The sequence below is a fragment of the Mugil cephalus genome, chromosome 10, assembly GCF_022458985.1.
Source record: "Mugil cephalus isolate CIBA_MC_2020 chromosome 10, CIBA_Mcephalus_1.1, whole genome shotgun sequence".
NCBI lineage: Eukaryota > Metazoa > Chordata > Actinopteri > Mugiliformes > Mugilidae > Mugil > Mugil cephalus.
The window spans coordinates 12,095,459-12,111,652 of NC_061779.1; the positions used below are offsets into that span (position 1 = coordinate 12,095,459).

At 40.2% G+C, this 16,194-nt stretch overlaps 1 protein-coding gene across 10 annotated transcripts in view; it reads left to right on the forward strand.

Moving 5' to 3' along the window:
• Nucleotides 1–16,194, forward strand: part of shank3a (SH3 and multiple ankyrin repeat domains 3a) — a 131,439-nt gene that overhangs the window by 22,506 nt on the left and 92,739 nt on the right. For 9 of the 10 annotated variants that reach the window (XR_007113519.1, XR_007113518.1, XR_007113520.1 and 6 more), the window contains exons 3-4: nucleotides 5,556–5,759; nucleotides 9,188–9,259. Coding sequence is in view for 7 of the 10 variants with exons in the window: in XM_047595644.1 (XP_047451600.1) it covers nucleotides 5,556–5,759; nucleotides 9,188–9,259 (276 nt within the window). In the remaining 3 variants the exon portion in view is untranslated. Of the gene's footprint in view, nucleotides 1–5,555; nucleotides 5,760–9,187; nucleotides 9,260–14,990; nucleotides 15,182–16,194 lie in introns of those variants that run through there. The other variant, XM_047595648.1, reaches the window with a different exon arrangement.

Below are 16,194 nucleotides of genomic sequence, written 5' to 3' on the forward strand. Positions count from 1 at the left end.
TCAGAAGTAGGCCGTGTAAACTGAGACTTCAGTTATATTGAGTATCGTGCCAAGTTTAGATCATGGTGATCAGTGAGGCAGAATCATCACACAACTCTCTAGAGACCAACAGATAGACTGGCTGGAGACGGTACACCCAAAAATATTTAGAGAACCATCCACAGATTAATGAAACTGTTGTGTGCTGAACATGAATTATTAAATGCGCCATTTGTTCTGACTTTCCGGAATTGTTATTTAACGCAGTGGTTGTACTTGCTTTCCGATGTGTTTCCAAATGGTGTTGTGGTAGGAGTCCCTGCCTAAAGAGATTGCACTCTCGCAGAGGTCTGTTATTAAAGTTGTCGCTGATTAGGGCCTGATGAGGTCACCGCACTCTGCACTCTTGTAAGAATTATAAAGGTCTAAGTGGTTCGTCCTTATCAGGCGTAATAAACACTCAGTGAGGGAGATGTCTGTAATGTCCTTAGAAGAAGAAGTCCAATCAGACAAAATAGACAAGAATACCTGCATTTAAATCTTGCACTGACCTAATGTTAGCATGTTCGGAAAGAATTTTGTGTCTCGATAAGTTCACACCTCGTGTTGTGCGCAACATATTGTTGATCCAAATGAAGCAGCCACACAACAGTGGCAGCAAATGTTAATCAAGTTTAAGCTGAAATGATGAATCAATCAAGTGCAATTTTGCAATTTAACTACCTCACGTTGGTTTTAAATTATAGATGAGCTGGTCATAAATGTGCTAATTACAGTCATTGGTTTTGGTATGAAGCAACGTAGCCATTCTGTGATAAACTAATTAGAGTTATGACCCTGAATTAATTTTTACCGATACATCCTTGTAGCAAGCAAACATGTAGGAGAAGATGAAGTAATTAAACACGTACTGTTGGCTTATACACATATAATGTGCAAGACACATAATAAAAGGAAAGGTTTATATGGATATTCGCTCAGTGTTGATGGCTGTTGTAATCAATTGAAGGAACAAATGTCTCTGCATGTTGATTTTTCTCCTGGAGATTGTGGACGTGGTCGTTTCAGACCTGATGAGCCCCTGATGCATACAAAAAGTGAAGGCATCTAAAATAATGGTTTGACTAAAACACAGGAAAGAAAAGATATACATTGAATAATGCTACATTTAGTTGACAAGACTTCATTCAAGTAGGGCAAGTGTTCAGAGAAAATAGATTTTTCCAAAATGGCCTCAAAAGTGCTGAACTTTTTATGTACAATTTATGTTTGGGATCCAGCACACTCTTGTTCAAAGGACGATTACAACTTTTGTGCGTTGTACGTCACAAACAAGTTCCCTCGTTACAAGATTCAGTTTCTGTTAACATTTGAAAACAGTCTGAGCTAAGGCACCACTGTTTCCTCTCAACAACATAGCATCTGGATGGTTGGTCTTGCAAGGCTAATGCAGCTGCAGCCTCAGCCTCTCTCCAATGGATCCATTGCTCTCACTGCAACCGTTTACTCTGGCACAAATAAATACACTGATCAGACAATACATTGTAAAATGTATCATTTTCCATAACTGTCTTCAATCATTTTAAATATGCCATTATTTCAGTTTTTTCTAAAATGTAGATAGTTTTAAATACAAGCACCTGCTCCTGGAAAGAACCACTGATGTTACTGTTGAGGGGAATGGGTATATAAACGGAAATGACACATTTGGTCACAAGTCCTTCTTTTTCAGTTAGTTTTAACCTCATTAGTGAGAGAAGTTTAGATATTTGGTACAATTTGACATTGTGATTTAACTGAAATCTTCTTACTCTGCAGGTGTACATATAAAATTGTAATGGTACCTAATGTAACTTTGATTTGAGCTGAAAGGAAATTATTTGCAGCACATGTACTTACAAAAGTATGTTTTCCTTGCTCTTCAGTATTAAATAGTTTTATAAATGAGTCACTATTTATTTTTCAGAATCACCTGACAGAAGCAGAGCAGGAGATGTTTTTGGCACCGTGGTCTTGTTTTTTTTATTATTATTTTAGATTCACTTTTTGGAGAGAGCTTTGTCTTCCGATTGCTGATTGAATGTGGTGCCTTCAGGCTCTTCTTAGTGACATAATGGACAGAGACAATTCCAAGATGTAATACGTTTTTCTCTCAACCAGTATAGAAGGCTGAGAATTTAGTATTATTTTTTATTATTTTTTAACTTACTGCATGTATCAATCTTCACGCTAGCTCTGGCAGTTTCTTATTATATATAAGACTAATAATATACATGGACATTTTCCAGCAAGTGACCTTGTATCATCTTGGATGTGGTTGACATTGAGTAATTGGCTAGTAGCTATTGCAATAAGTTATTAATTCTGGCCCTGGCAGCAGAGAATAGACATTATATGTACATTCAAGTCTGATAAATACAAAAAAACTAAAAATGTGCACATTCTAAAAGATGCTCACATTATGAAAGGTGAATAGTGATTGAACGTTCATCAATCTTTAATTGACGTTTGTCTTTATTTCTTTTTGATGATAGAGTTATCTGTGGCCTTTTTACCATAAGTATTTAAAACCTTATTTGGGTTTCAGTGCAATGACAAATAGAACTTCTCTCAAAATTAAGATGCTACTTTTTAGAGCTTTATTTAACCTCCTGAGGCCCGAGCTTTTATTTGGTATTCATTTCTAATTCCTCCAAGGTATTTGGGATTAGTAGGACCAAAGACGTATAAAACCTAAGCATCATCTTTGAACAGGAAGTAGTAGTTTTTGAAAAAAAAACTAAACAAAAAAAACAATGTCCTCACATGTGGACACTGGGGTTATTCAGTTATTTATAATTATAATTTGTGGTCATATCAAACTAGGAACATTAATAAGCATAAATAAATAAGTTTTAACCTTTGCTACCATTAGATGGCAGACTAAAGAATAAGCTGCAATAAAACCTAAAACTTAACGTCCCCATGTGAGGACGCAGGGTCTCAGGAGGTTAGTTTAGTTCCTCAGTTTAGTTTAGTGTGTTTATTCACTGACAAAAAAACAAATTTCTTGTGTCCCCAAATGTTTTCAAGTAGATAATTACTTCTTTAAAAATCTTACTAGTGACGGATTGTACTTGATTGCTGCGTCTTGCACCTTTCGGCATAACCACAGAGTTCGATACTTACATTTCTGTGCATCATCCTTAAAATTGCTGTTTTGGTTGACTGAAGTTTTGGTCATTAATTTAAGTATTGCTTTAAGAGTTTTTGAAATGGTTTTCAAAAATCTCTCTGATTCAAAGAGGCCTCTACCCTCAACCCAAAGCACCCAAAGGTAATAACAATAATCTGTTGCCAGACACCACAGGACACCCTCAGAAGGTCCATGTCCGTTCTCTGATGAGTCAACTGTTTTGGAGGCGCAGGGGAGATCTACACTAGATTACAATGGTGGTCATAATGTTATGCTCGATTGGTGGAGGCATAACTAGTGAACTAGTCCTAGGTCTGACTATTTGACAAACAGGCCTTATCCTTGTTGTATTGAAAGCACAGCATATGTAGAGACTGATCTCGTTGTAATATGTCATAATGTTTATTATTGTCTTAACGGTAGACGTTAAATACAGATTAAAAACATATTTTATAAAATTTACTCTGCAATGGGACTAGCTCAGATAGACCTCCCAGCAGAAAGATAAAGAATCAGTGTTTATGGTTTACAGTGACTAGCACAGCCTTTTAGAAGGCTGCAGGGAGATGCATTTTATTAATGGCTCGCTTTGATTATTTCACATAGCCAGGCTGAAACTCATGAGCTCCTTTTTCATTAAGAGATCTGAGAAGTGTGGAAACTTCTACTCGTGGACCAATTTCATCAGTAAATGTTAAGATGATATTATTGACTCGCTGGCTCGATAAACTCCCATCTACAACATGCTCTAATCCTTTCATCAATTATTTCCAGACCAATGGCACGTCTGTTTTTGCTTTCGGTCGATTAAATGTCATGATATTATGGATACCATGTAGAACAGGAGACCCTCATCGAGTCCTCTTGACATTATCTTTACAAGACTGTCAAGAGAGGTAACGGGGCTGCTATCCTGACCTGCATGCTGATATTGCAGTAGCAGCTGATCTGGTTCTGGATCTGCACCAGACTCAAATGTTGTCTGTTCAGTTGGTGCTGTTTTTTCACTCTTATTTTTTAATTATCTCCATTTACTAAAGTTTAGGGAACGATTCAGTTCTGCACTGCTCTTTGTTGAGCTCAGGGCATTGTTTGACGACAATAAGGAGCAGCAGGCCGAGACAGTGGACTAGTGTGGCACCATCAAATACAGCCTGTCCTTTGCCCCTTTTCTTTCACGCCGTCTGCATTAGCGCGTCTAGGTGATATTGTGATTTAGTTTAAGCTCGGAGCAATGCACAATGAACGTCCAACTCATGAATATTTCAAAATCTAATCAGGATCCTATCTCCCAGTGTAATACTGTCAGAATTATGCATACTCTTACGTCTGTTACGTGCACCTGCAGCCACTGTGCTGTTATCCTTTTAAACCAGGTTAAGATTTTTAAACGGATGCTCTGATGTTCATGCATGTGGGTATTTGCGTGTATTTGTTAGTTGTTTTTAACTGCTGAGAGAAGATGCAATGCAACAACAGCTGCGACTGAGTGTCAGATACATAGTGGAGCTGAACAGGATAAAGTTGAGGTTCTGAGTCAATACTGCAGGCAGCAGTGATTGATTTATTACTTGTGGGTTTTGCTCTCTCTCTCTCTCGCTCCTCACCCTACCCCCCTCCCTCTCTCCCTCTCTCCCTCTCTCCCTCTCTGTGCCATCTGTAGTTTAGGCTCCACAATGTGGTAACTAGAGGGAAGTGCTCTACCTAGTGATAATAACCACCATTTACACTGAGGAGAAGCTGGTACTAGTTAAGGTGTTGACTTAAGCACGATAAACCTACAGTATGAGGTGGAATTAATTGTTAAGGAATGTATAGAATTTGGCAACACTGTCACTTTCATTCTTACATATTATATATAGTTGTTCATTAAAGTGCAGATATTAACACAGTAGATAATTTTTCACATCTTTCCTATAGGCATCCGTACCTTTGATTTCTTGTTTTTATGACTGATGACAGAACTAACGCTGCTGTTGATGTAGTAGTTACATATTGCTTTATCTACACAGTATCCCAAGAATCAACAATACTCACAATTTAGACATGAATTTGTGTTTGCAAAATAGCATTTTCGTAAGAGCTCTTTCTCCAATTACAGTTTTTTTTACTCTAGTATGCAAACTACTACTGCCTGTAAGGATGACCTTTTGTGAAAAAAAAGTATATTTGTGAAATTCTATACCTTTGTGAATTGTTTGTAATGATTAAAGCCCTTGCTTCTACCCTGTGTGTGACATTAGAAGTTCAGCTCCTCTATATTTAATATTCTAAGATGTTTTTCAGCACCTAAATGTTATAATTATAGTTGTAATCCACTGTAGTGCAATATAAGACAGGTAGAGAAAAAAAAGGGACAAATACTTAACGTTCTTCCCTCCTTTTCTCTCATTTTCTGCAGAAATGTTTAAAATTCAACGTGGATGCTCCAATCTGGCTGTCCAAGCAGCGGATCCTTTGTACACTCAACCAGAGCCTCAAGGATGTGCTCAACTATGGCCTATTCCAGCCGGCTTACAACGGCAAGGCTGGCAAGTTTCTGGATGAGGAGAGACAGCTAAGGGAGTACCCCTTCCCATCCATTGCTCCTGTACCTTACCTGGAGGTACGTGAGGATCATGTGTATGTATGAGGCTTTAAGAAGTGTGAGCGGAAGAGGGCAAGAGGTGGAAAAAGCATGCATAATCTCCCTTTATGAGCTCTGTCATCCTCCAAACAATGATAATTGGCATTGAGGGGAAACCAGTTCACATTCGAATCGTTTGTCATCTGCTTTTACAATCATAGATTGTTTTTCAGATTTGAGATGAATGTCTTCTAAAACACTAAAAACTTCAAATGCTCAAATTGTAAACCTCAATATCTCAGAAACACCTCAAGGAAATTTCTACAAATTTGGCCAAAACTTTCTCCTGGACTCGTTTTGACTGTACCCCAAGAATTTATATGATTATTTTGACACAAATGTCTAATAAAACAAACAGACAGACAGAGACTTGATTTCTCCCGAGGGAATGTTTTCATCATCAAAGGTCACCGTGACATCATAATGCTCTACGAAACATCAACAAAAACAGTTTCATTTTGTTCAAACTTGTATCTCAAACTTGACTGGTTGGCATAGCAGTACAAATGTGAGGAACTATTTCTAAAAGAGTGTTTGTCTTAAGATGTGTTTTACAAGACATCTTACAAGAGATTTTATGAATTCAAAGAGCATGACCAAGACTAACATTAGCAAATACTGAGCACCAGATGTTTGCACAACCAAACAAGTCGGTCATTAGGTAAAGAAAAAACCTCCATATCCTGTTTCACTCTTAGACACCTGCACATGTAGTGTTATGGATAATGCTGGGCTTTCTTGTTTCCCACTGTTACAACTAAAGAGACTTTGTACTGTTTGAGAAATTAGTAACCTTACTATATATTAGCGTATTTGTAGTACGCACAGTTTTTTCCTCTTCCCACTGCTTCTCTAAGTTCTTTGAATAATCTTTGAACAAAGAGAAAGAGACTGACTACTGTGAACTCGTCTGCAACCACGACTGTTCAATGTTACCATGTCGATGTGACCTTTAAGGACCGTTGTAACGGTGTCTGAGATCATTTTCTTCACAAACTGTGCAGTGTGGACTAAACCGATGGGTCCTTTTGCCGTCTGTCGATCATCCCGTAAGTAATTGTTACTGAGGAGCGCTGTAGGCATTTTGCTTCACAAGCACACGCAGCATTTGAGTGTGTGCATCATTTTTGAGTGCGACGTATGCTTTTTTTTCCTGTCATGATGTGCCAGTCAAACCCGGTAGCAATAATGCTACGCTCAATGGCACTGTGTTGTCTGCCGAAGCTGTCAGCTCTCAGAGATAATTGCACTGCCTGTCCATCATGGTTTTTGATCCGAGGGAATTACATGTGTGGTGTCACTTTACACAGAGCGGTGTAAAGATGTCAGCTGCTTTTGTGACTGTTTGTTTTCTGTAATTTTATTACGTGTCAGCAGGTGGGGAGCATAATAAAAAAATTTACTAAAGAGCAAAGTCTTCCCATAAGTATTCAAATTTTTCGAGCCTTTTGTTCATGATACATAGAGCTCGATGTTGTTAGTGTCTAAACTATGTTTGAGGATCAGTGCCATTGTAGCATTGATGTATTGGAAAATCTCTTTGTGTATAGATGTGAGGAACATGGAATGCCACTTACAGCTGGAATAACGTGATGCTAGTAGAGCAGCACAATGACACAATACTTACCGTTACACACGATTTTATACGCATGTTCGTTTTCTGTTACGGTATAATTGGCCACTATCTCAAAGTTCCTGTTCAGTCTCGCTCCCTGTGGACCTGGTTATATTGGTAGAAGCTTTAAATCTAGCTGAATAGGCGTGGACTCCAGTCAGTTGCTGTGTTTGTGCGCGCACGCCATCACAAGTGCTACTACTCTGTCAGAGCACTGTGTGCGTCATTGATTGACCTGCAGTTATTCCCCCAGGCCTGTGGTTGTGTAGAAATGATTGACAGGTTTGGATTAGCAGCTCAAAATCCTCTGCTCTGTCGTGGATTTAGCCAGTTGGTGAACGCCACACATCGGTGGGGAGATAGACGTTCATGCACTGACACACAGGCACACACACACACACACACTGAGAGAGTGAGAGAAAATACATTGTCAGTCCTGTGCAGTGAAAGTCCCAGGAAGTTCTAAAGCTATTACAGGCTGTCAGCGTTGAGTGAAGCCTGTCTGCTGAACAAGCAGCGGGTAACAGACCTAATGAATGATCCGGCTGCATGAAGAATCAGAACCTTGACAAATTATTTTGCAGGGGTGGATTTTTTTTTTAAGACAGTCATGGAGAAATGACTGAGTACATATGCTATATCTTTAAATGTTTAGCTTGTAGCAGAAATAGCGTATGTCTCAACGGGCTGAGTCACACCACATACACATTAATTACAACCAAACATTCAAGTCTGGATTTCAAACCGTGTCGTCTGACTTGCAAAGCCTGATGCTGCAAAAACTGCATTGAACATTTCTTTATCTGTCTTTTCAGTTCCAACAATTCAGGCACAGTTTGGGGTTTTATTCAATGGTCCTGTGGGCGGGAGCCAAAAGACGTGTCTAGTGGTGAAAGGGGACACGCAGTTCTTCACTTTGTGTATAAAGTGAATGCTCATTGACCTTATTTTGGAAATAAATGCAGATAATGCATGTGCTTTATCTGCCTTTCATATTATGCTGTTAGAAATAATCTGTCCATCCATCATTTTTGTTAATCAGCTGCTCAGACCATTTTCACTAAAAGTGTGGAAACCACTACTACTACTACTAGATTTTTTCTTTTTTTTTTATCATTCAGGTAATCTTACATCCAGTGAAATTAATTAAGTAATTCATATAGCACCCTTCACGCCACAAGTGTTTTTCATCAATTGAGTGTAAAAATCAACAGTCAGCAATACAAACAATGCAAATAGCAATTTAAAATGTGAACAGTTGACGTGCCTGAAAACGTGGCTTTTCCATTTACGCTTAAAAGGCTGTTCTGAGGGGGCATTTCTGAGGTCTGGAGGGACGCTGTTCTTCCTGCACATTTCTTGGATCAAACCGGGAGGCCTTTCTTTTCTTTTTATTATTTTTCTTTTCAAGCGTCAGGGAACAGTGGACTTGTAAGACGTAACATGTTGAAAAGAAGACAAGCAGCACTGCTGGAAAGAGATGACAGCCATATACGAGGCAACAGTTTGGTGTCCTACTGGTGGTGACGGATTATTAAATGAGTCAGAATCTTTGTTTCTGTGTCTGCATGCCTTGGTTTTATCTCTCATAGGACGACCAATCCTAATTATTTTACAGTTTGGTCGGAGGAGCCGATGCTGTGTGACAAATTTATTTGGAATGACATTAATTATAGTTATCATTATTTTTCTTCTGTGCGGTGTCCTTGTTAGGCAGAAACATGTTGAAACAACAACAAAAGGAATCCTTGTGAAAACTGCCTAGCCTCTGATGTTCGCTCTTTTGTTTCAGTTCCGCTATAAAAGACGTGTCTACACTCAGACCTACCTGGATGAAAAGCAGCTGTTGAAGCTCCACACCAAGGTAAGACCAAACAGCCGTGTGCTTTTTTTTTTTTATTTTTTTTTTATTTGTGCAGCCTTGTGAACTGAGTCAATGAAACGTTTGAAATCCAGTCCATAAATCTCTGATGACTCAGGTCTTGGACAGATTTGTGGCGTCGTTTCTTAGTACAAGCCTTCACAAATGGGTTTGTGCTAACTGAGATGGATCCCTTCGCCTCTTCAACATGGAATAAGGACCCTTTGCCCAACACACACACCAGTCAAGCATAACATTATGACCACCTCCAAACCAGTTGTGACTCATCGGATAATGGACATGGGCCTTTTGAGAGTGTCAAGTGGTGTCTGGCAACAGGATGTTGTTAGTGGGGGGTCTTTGGGGTTGAGGTTGAGGGGAGGGTCCTCTGTGGATCATCCCACAGATACTTGATCAGTTTGGGATCTAGTGAATTTGGAGGCCGGGTCAACACCTTGTGCTTTTTTTCATTTTTTTTTTCAATTTTTTTTTTGAGTTGTTCCTAAACCTGTGTGTGCCCGTGTCAGGCTGCATGTTACAGGGGATGGCTGCTGCCATTGTCGTTGTCATGCCATGAGGTGGGGGTGCCTGGTCTGGTCTAGGTGGGTGCTGGGTACATGTCTAAGTAACATCCACACAAATGCCAGGTCCAGAAGCTTCCCAGAAGAACGTTATTGTCACAAGATGGTCAGTGTTAGTCACTTCTTCACTGGTCATAATGTTATGGCTGATCACTGTATTCTCTTGCTCGGTATTTTCTTGAAGATGAAATAAGAATTCAGTTTCGTAGTGGCAGAGCTTTGCCTGTGAAATTGTGTCTTGGTGTCAAAATTCAGAACATGTTGCAATCAATGATTTTTTTATACAACTGAAAGTGCCTTACCTTACATGGCATAGTGCACACACTGGAGACACGGGATGATAACAACACAATGTGAAACTGTGCCAGCAAGTGTCAGTGCAGTAACGTGCTCACTGTCATGGTTGCTCTATAATAGAGATGTGCATAGAGATAGTTATTGTATTTAATCAAACGATCAGTGTAAAGTTAGAAACCAGAAAGTAAGTAAACACCTTAAACTTACCAAGCAGCTCAAATACAGACATCTGTAACACAATCAGCTGTTAACATACTGTGCACAAAAAAAGCATGTTAATTTCCTGTAAATCCTGTGATTGTTTGAAGTTATTGTTTATGAACTACAGCAGCTGCAACTGCTCCACACACTGATCTCAAAAGCAAATAACCATCATTAACATTCATGTTATGTAATGTGTGTGTGTGCGCTGGGTGCAGGTTTTCTTCTCTAAAACACTAAGTTCATGTTTAACTAAATTCATTTTATGAATATTGTTTTCTGCTTTTACTGGTTTTGGTAACAAATTTAGATAGTGACGTCATTATGATGGAAAATATAAAAACAAAGGTATAAAATGAATCTGTTAATTGAAATGCCCCTTGTTTAACTTTTTTTTTTTTTTTTTTTAGCATATTTGTTTTTCTGTTGCAACTGAACTTGCTAATGATATGTAACAGTGGCTACAAATTTGCATCTTGAAGGCTTTGGTCAAGTTTAATTCCCAAATTTTATGAGGACCGCAGTAAAAGCTCCTCTCTGTGCGTCCGTTGGTTCATTCATGTGTAAGTGAAGTACTCTCTTTAGGCCACACAAAACATTAAGAGCCTTGTATAAGGACAACGTGTGCTCATACACAAGGCAGCATGGTAGATCTCACGCAAACATGAACCAGTGTAGTTTATGATTATGACGTTGCCGCACGTTAAAACCTTGGTCGTGTGCAATGGATTTTATTTGTAACACTGCACTCATACATACAGTTGTTTTGTGAAAGTATAGATGTTTGAATGTAATATTTGAAAGTTTTACATTATCAAGTTCTATATCAAAGGGCTGTTTGCGTATTACTTACTAAATGGTCTGCAGACGGCAAGGCAGGTTCAATAAACCTCAGCCTGTACCCGATGGATCTGCATCAAGAAGGCAGCTCTAGCTGGAAGACAGAACCAAAGGATTAATGTTGGCAGACAGTGGTGAGGGGCAGGCAGGTGGTCACACATGCAAATACAGACGGGCAGAAAAGGATAAAGACTGGCACACTAAAGCTGCTGAGGAACCGAGACAAACTGGCAGAATGTGAATTTTGGCTCCGTGTATATGGGAACTGGTTTAGAGCGGCGTGCCTGTTATAATAGGAGATGTTAGTAAATTGGTAACGGTACATCCTGATGGCGTGTTTGACTATGTGTCAACAGACAGTGGAGAGATTTGGATGCATTTGCTCTAAAACTCCACGAGATGACAAAAGATTTACCCTTCAGAGAAAAACAGTGTGTGTCTATAGTTGAGCGCTGCTGCTGTAGCAACTGGAACCACAGTTTGGATCATTTGAGCCTCAGGTCTGTTCGCTGTCTTTGTCGCGAAGGTCAAATTTCAACTGAACTTCGCTGAGAAAATTGCACATTAGTTATTTAGCATATGCTGTAATCCCTGCTGTAATCCAGCATTACTGAAACATGCTGCCTCACATAATGATCCAATGAAAAAAAATGCCGTAAAGAGGATAGAGTAAGCCACTATTCAGTCCTATGTGTGACTAATGTTCTTAAATGCGTTTTCTTTTCAATTAATACACTAATGCTCGTGAGAACCATATAATGGTTTATAGCTGATTTAGCTTTGAAGACATCCCATGAGAAGATTTGATTATATTTTTAATGCTCAGTAGTTGTCTTTTTTTACCAAAGGGCTCTTTGAAGTTATACATTTTGTGTTCTTATTGTTATAGATATAGCATTTTTAGATATCAGTACAGCAAATGTAGCGGCCACACGGTCTTTTCAGTGTTGTTTTTAATATTTTGTTTTACGTCGCAAAAAGTAGAGGTCGTGATCTAGCCTGTCGAGATTTATGTAACATGTCAATGAAAATGGTTGTGCGGGTAGAAGGGCAGTTTATTGCTGGGCTTTTGGCTATTCTGTGTTTCCTCTGTGTGTCAGACATAAAGAGAATGAGAAATGGTGAATGAGAGAGAGAGGCATGCAGAAAAGCAGTGATGATAAGGATGAGTCATGCCTTTCTCTTGTCTAACCACTCTGGTGTTAAACTGCCTCCCTCTGCTACATTCCTTCGACAAAGTGTGAGTGAGTCCTACTCGGCTGACACACTCAGCCAAGATCAGTTTCTTTCCTGGCTGCAATTTAGATGGTAATTTCACACAATAAATCACACATAAAGATAAAATTTGTTGTGATTGGCCTGCCTCACAGGTCAGTAGATCTGGTAAAATTCTCAAATGGTGAATTGGAGTGTGTGTCTCCCTGACACCAACTAGAAACGTGAATGTGTGAATGGGCTGTGAAAGAAGTACGTCCTTTTTACACTGAAGTGTCCCTGAGAGATTGCAGTTTGTTAAAGAGAAACCTCAACATAACCACACTTCTGATGCTCAGGTCAAATATGTGACACATAGCATGTATGTATAAAATACTTTGTACAGATTGACTTTGTTACTTTATGAAAGTGCCACAATGTTTGATACTTATTGAATTCACAGTCGTGCCCAAGTTAGACAACGACTGGCTGTGTCTCTAGACGTTTTGAAGAAAGAATATATTTGCAGATGTATAATAATTACCAGTTATCTTCTGTAGGCAGCCATAAAGTAGCGCAAAGGATACTACAAAGTAATTGAACATTTCTCCCCTTTTTTCAAAACTGCAAAGTTTCTTTTGTCTCTTAATGACTTAAGGGGCAAAGAGGAAAATCCAGTTATGGGTTATTCTTGCAGCCTTGGCAGTCACTATGCTCACAATTCATCCTGCAGCGAGCTGCTGTGCCAGGCAAAGGTCAAGCATTAGCCCACTTTGCAAGCATGGAGTTCATTAGCCGGAGGCCAAAGTTTGAAATTAGGCCATAGTTGATAGGATTTTCCCATTCATTTTTCCCTTTGCCCGACTGAACCAGACCTTGTCAAACTGTAACTGTCCTGATTAGCCACACAGGGTGGCTTCATGGAAAAAAAAAGGAAAAAAAAAAAAATTTACATAGCACACTGTGTAAACGGGTGAATGCATGTGGGTGTTTTGTGTAGGCGGTGGGCCATGTGAGAGGCCTGCAGAATGGGTGACTTTCATGGACTTTGAAAAAGGGTTTTTTTCAGATCTATGTTGCTGGAATGTTGATGTCCACGTTCCAGCAACGGTGCAATCACCGATAGATTGTCTTATCTATTAGGAGAAGAAGCTTGCGTTAGTGATTCCTCAGTACAGGTGCATGGATAGATGGATGGATTGGAAGTTAGGTATTTATTTAAATTGTAAATAAAGGCCCTGGGCATCATGCCTCTTGTGATGACAAGGGAAGGCGGGGTGGAAGCTGGAGGCAAAATGGTATTAGAGAGCATTTAGTTACGCACTATTTAATAATGTGGTCATGGATGAAACGGCGCACAATACCAGGGTGAGGGCTTTTCTTGTGTGTTCCATTATCATAAATGCACCGTGACGTCAGATGCTCAATAAAAATGTGCTTTCTCTTTGGATAAAGACTATTAATCTTTCCCAGTACAAGTTACAAGTCATTATTCCGCATTTTTTGCTAGACTGCAAGTGTGGGAGCAGAGTAAAGCTATTCCTCCTACACTGAATCTTGGTGTTGTTGTTTGCAGCTCATTGTATTTATGAATGAGAATTTCTGCATTATTTTCAAATTCTAATAAAGCTACACGGAGCGTAGCTCATTGTCGGCGTGACATTGTTATGAACTGTACGATCCCACAGAGGACATTAGTGCGCTGTCTGAACGCTTCTATCAACGCAGTGTGTTCGCAAGTGCAGCTTATATGAAATTTCACGTGGGTTTTCTGCATAAACACGCATATAAACAAAATACAAGCTCATAACACACACACACACACACACACACAGCTGCGTGGCACAGGATGAGAGAATATTTCCAATGGGGAATCCCTCACACACACACGCACACACACACACACACAAAGCTCCCCTTATGGATAATCCTGTAAAAGGAAGAGAAATGTGCTTTGAAGAAAGAAGACGTGTCTGGGTAGAAACAAGAGCACTCGCCGCTTCCTTGGGCACACACGCAAACAATCACTTGGAACTTGAGATTGTTGACAGTTGTCGAGTCTTCCATTGTAATAGTTTGTGCTGTTTTCCTAATTCGTGATTATCCACGTCTATATTTTTGTGATCATGTATCATACCAGACTCTAATACCAAAATATGGACAGAGGATACTCTGTAACATACAAAAACAAAAGCATTAGTCGATAGTTGTGTAACACTTAGTTTATTGCGTTGCAGTAACAGCAGGGAATTACGTCCACTCATCTCATTATTCTCAGTATTTTATTTCACCTCGGATATCCATCTTCAGACCTTGCTCTCCCTCATTTTTTCCCCATTCGGTTTTCCCTCCCTCTGTCTTACACATTCTCTCCTCCCTTTATTTTCCCTCCCTCTTCTCTGGCTCTCTTTCCCTCTCCCCACTCTGCCTCTGTTCTCTCCAGCATCCTGCAAAATCACCCCTCACCATCTCTCCGTCTGTGCATGCTCAGGAGTTGGTGTGCCTGCGCGCGTCCTGGTTTTGTGTGAGTGACCATGTGAGTGTGGATGGGCTGCTTTCGCTAGACGAAAGGTAGTGAAGGAGAAGGAAAGAGAACCAGGGAAAGAGGAGGAGAGGGGGAGGGGGTGGCTGGACGTGGCCATGTGGAGGATGTTTTGGCATTCGAAGTATAGCTGACCTGAGGGACTGCGCGTGTGACGGGGAGTGTGTCCATGTGGTGTGTGAGATGGGAGCCGCACTGGGCAGAAGACAACCCGCTGACAAAAAGGGAAGGAAAGCTAAGAAAGCCAGGAAGGCCAGGCTCAATAGTAAGGTACCTCAGTTGCTCTCATCATCTCTTTGGTTTCAATTTTTCCCCATCACCTTTGGTGTAAACCCTTATTTCCCTCTCTGTCTCTCCGTATTTCACATTTTCTCTTTTCTCCAGTTACAAACACCCCCCCCTCCAACCCATCCCTGATTACCTGTCTACGCTCCCTTTCTTTCGTTCTGTTGTTATGCTCTGCTGCATGTTGGCTGTGTGAGGAACTGGTGCAGCCTCGTCTGAAACCCTGACAGAATGCTAATATTTTTTTCCTCTGCACTGGTTCAGTTACTCACCGTGGGCTTGGGTCAGTGTTTGTGCGTTTCCATGTACAGTACGTGTTTGTGCAGTAGATGTGTTGGAGGACGTACGGACGTTTGTGTCTTGCAGTGGCCAGGTTGAGTGCTTTTGTTTTGCTTTCAGAGCTATGAATAAGCAAGCCGTGTTTCTCCATGAGTCTGTAAGTGAAAGCCAGTCTTACAAATCTGCCAGTGAATGTTTCCAACACAGAATTTGCCTTGTGGTCTCTATGGTTTTCTGTCATTCTGTCACATTACTGCTGTAACCTGCTATTGAAGCTCCTTGATCAAGATGACCTCGCTGTGTGTGTGTGCGCGCGTTTTTTCTGTCTGAAAAAGTCTGCGTGGAGCTGAAAGATCACACAATAGTTGGGGCACAGTGGATAAATTTGTTAAGCTAAATTACCGCCACATGGGGTATTTTCCGTGAACCTTCGCTGAGACTCTGTGCTGTCAGGCTCAATCAGTGAGGGTTGGGCAGGTGGCAGCTGTCAGCAGCATGGCCCGTGGGAAGACATGTTTGAGCTACTGCACATCTGGGCAGAATGACCTATGCTACAACATCTGCTGAAGAAAAGCCTCTTCCGTCTTCCCATTTCGTTGTTTATCAGTTATCGATTCAGAATGTATGAGCTGTAGAAGACATTTATTTAGCATTTAACAACTTTCCACATGCTTACAGATCCAGCCTCTGTGAGTTACAGATAATACAAAATACACACT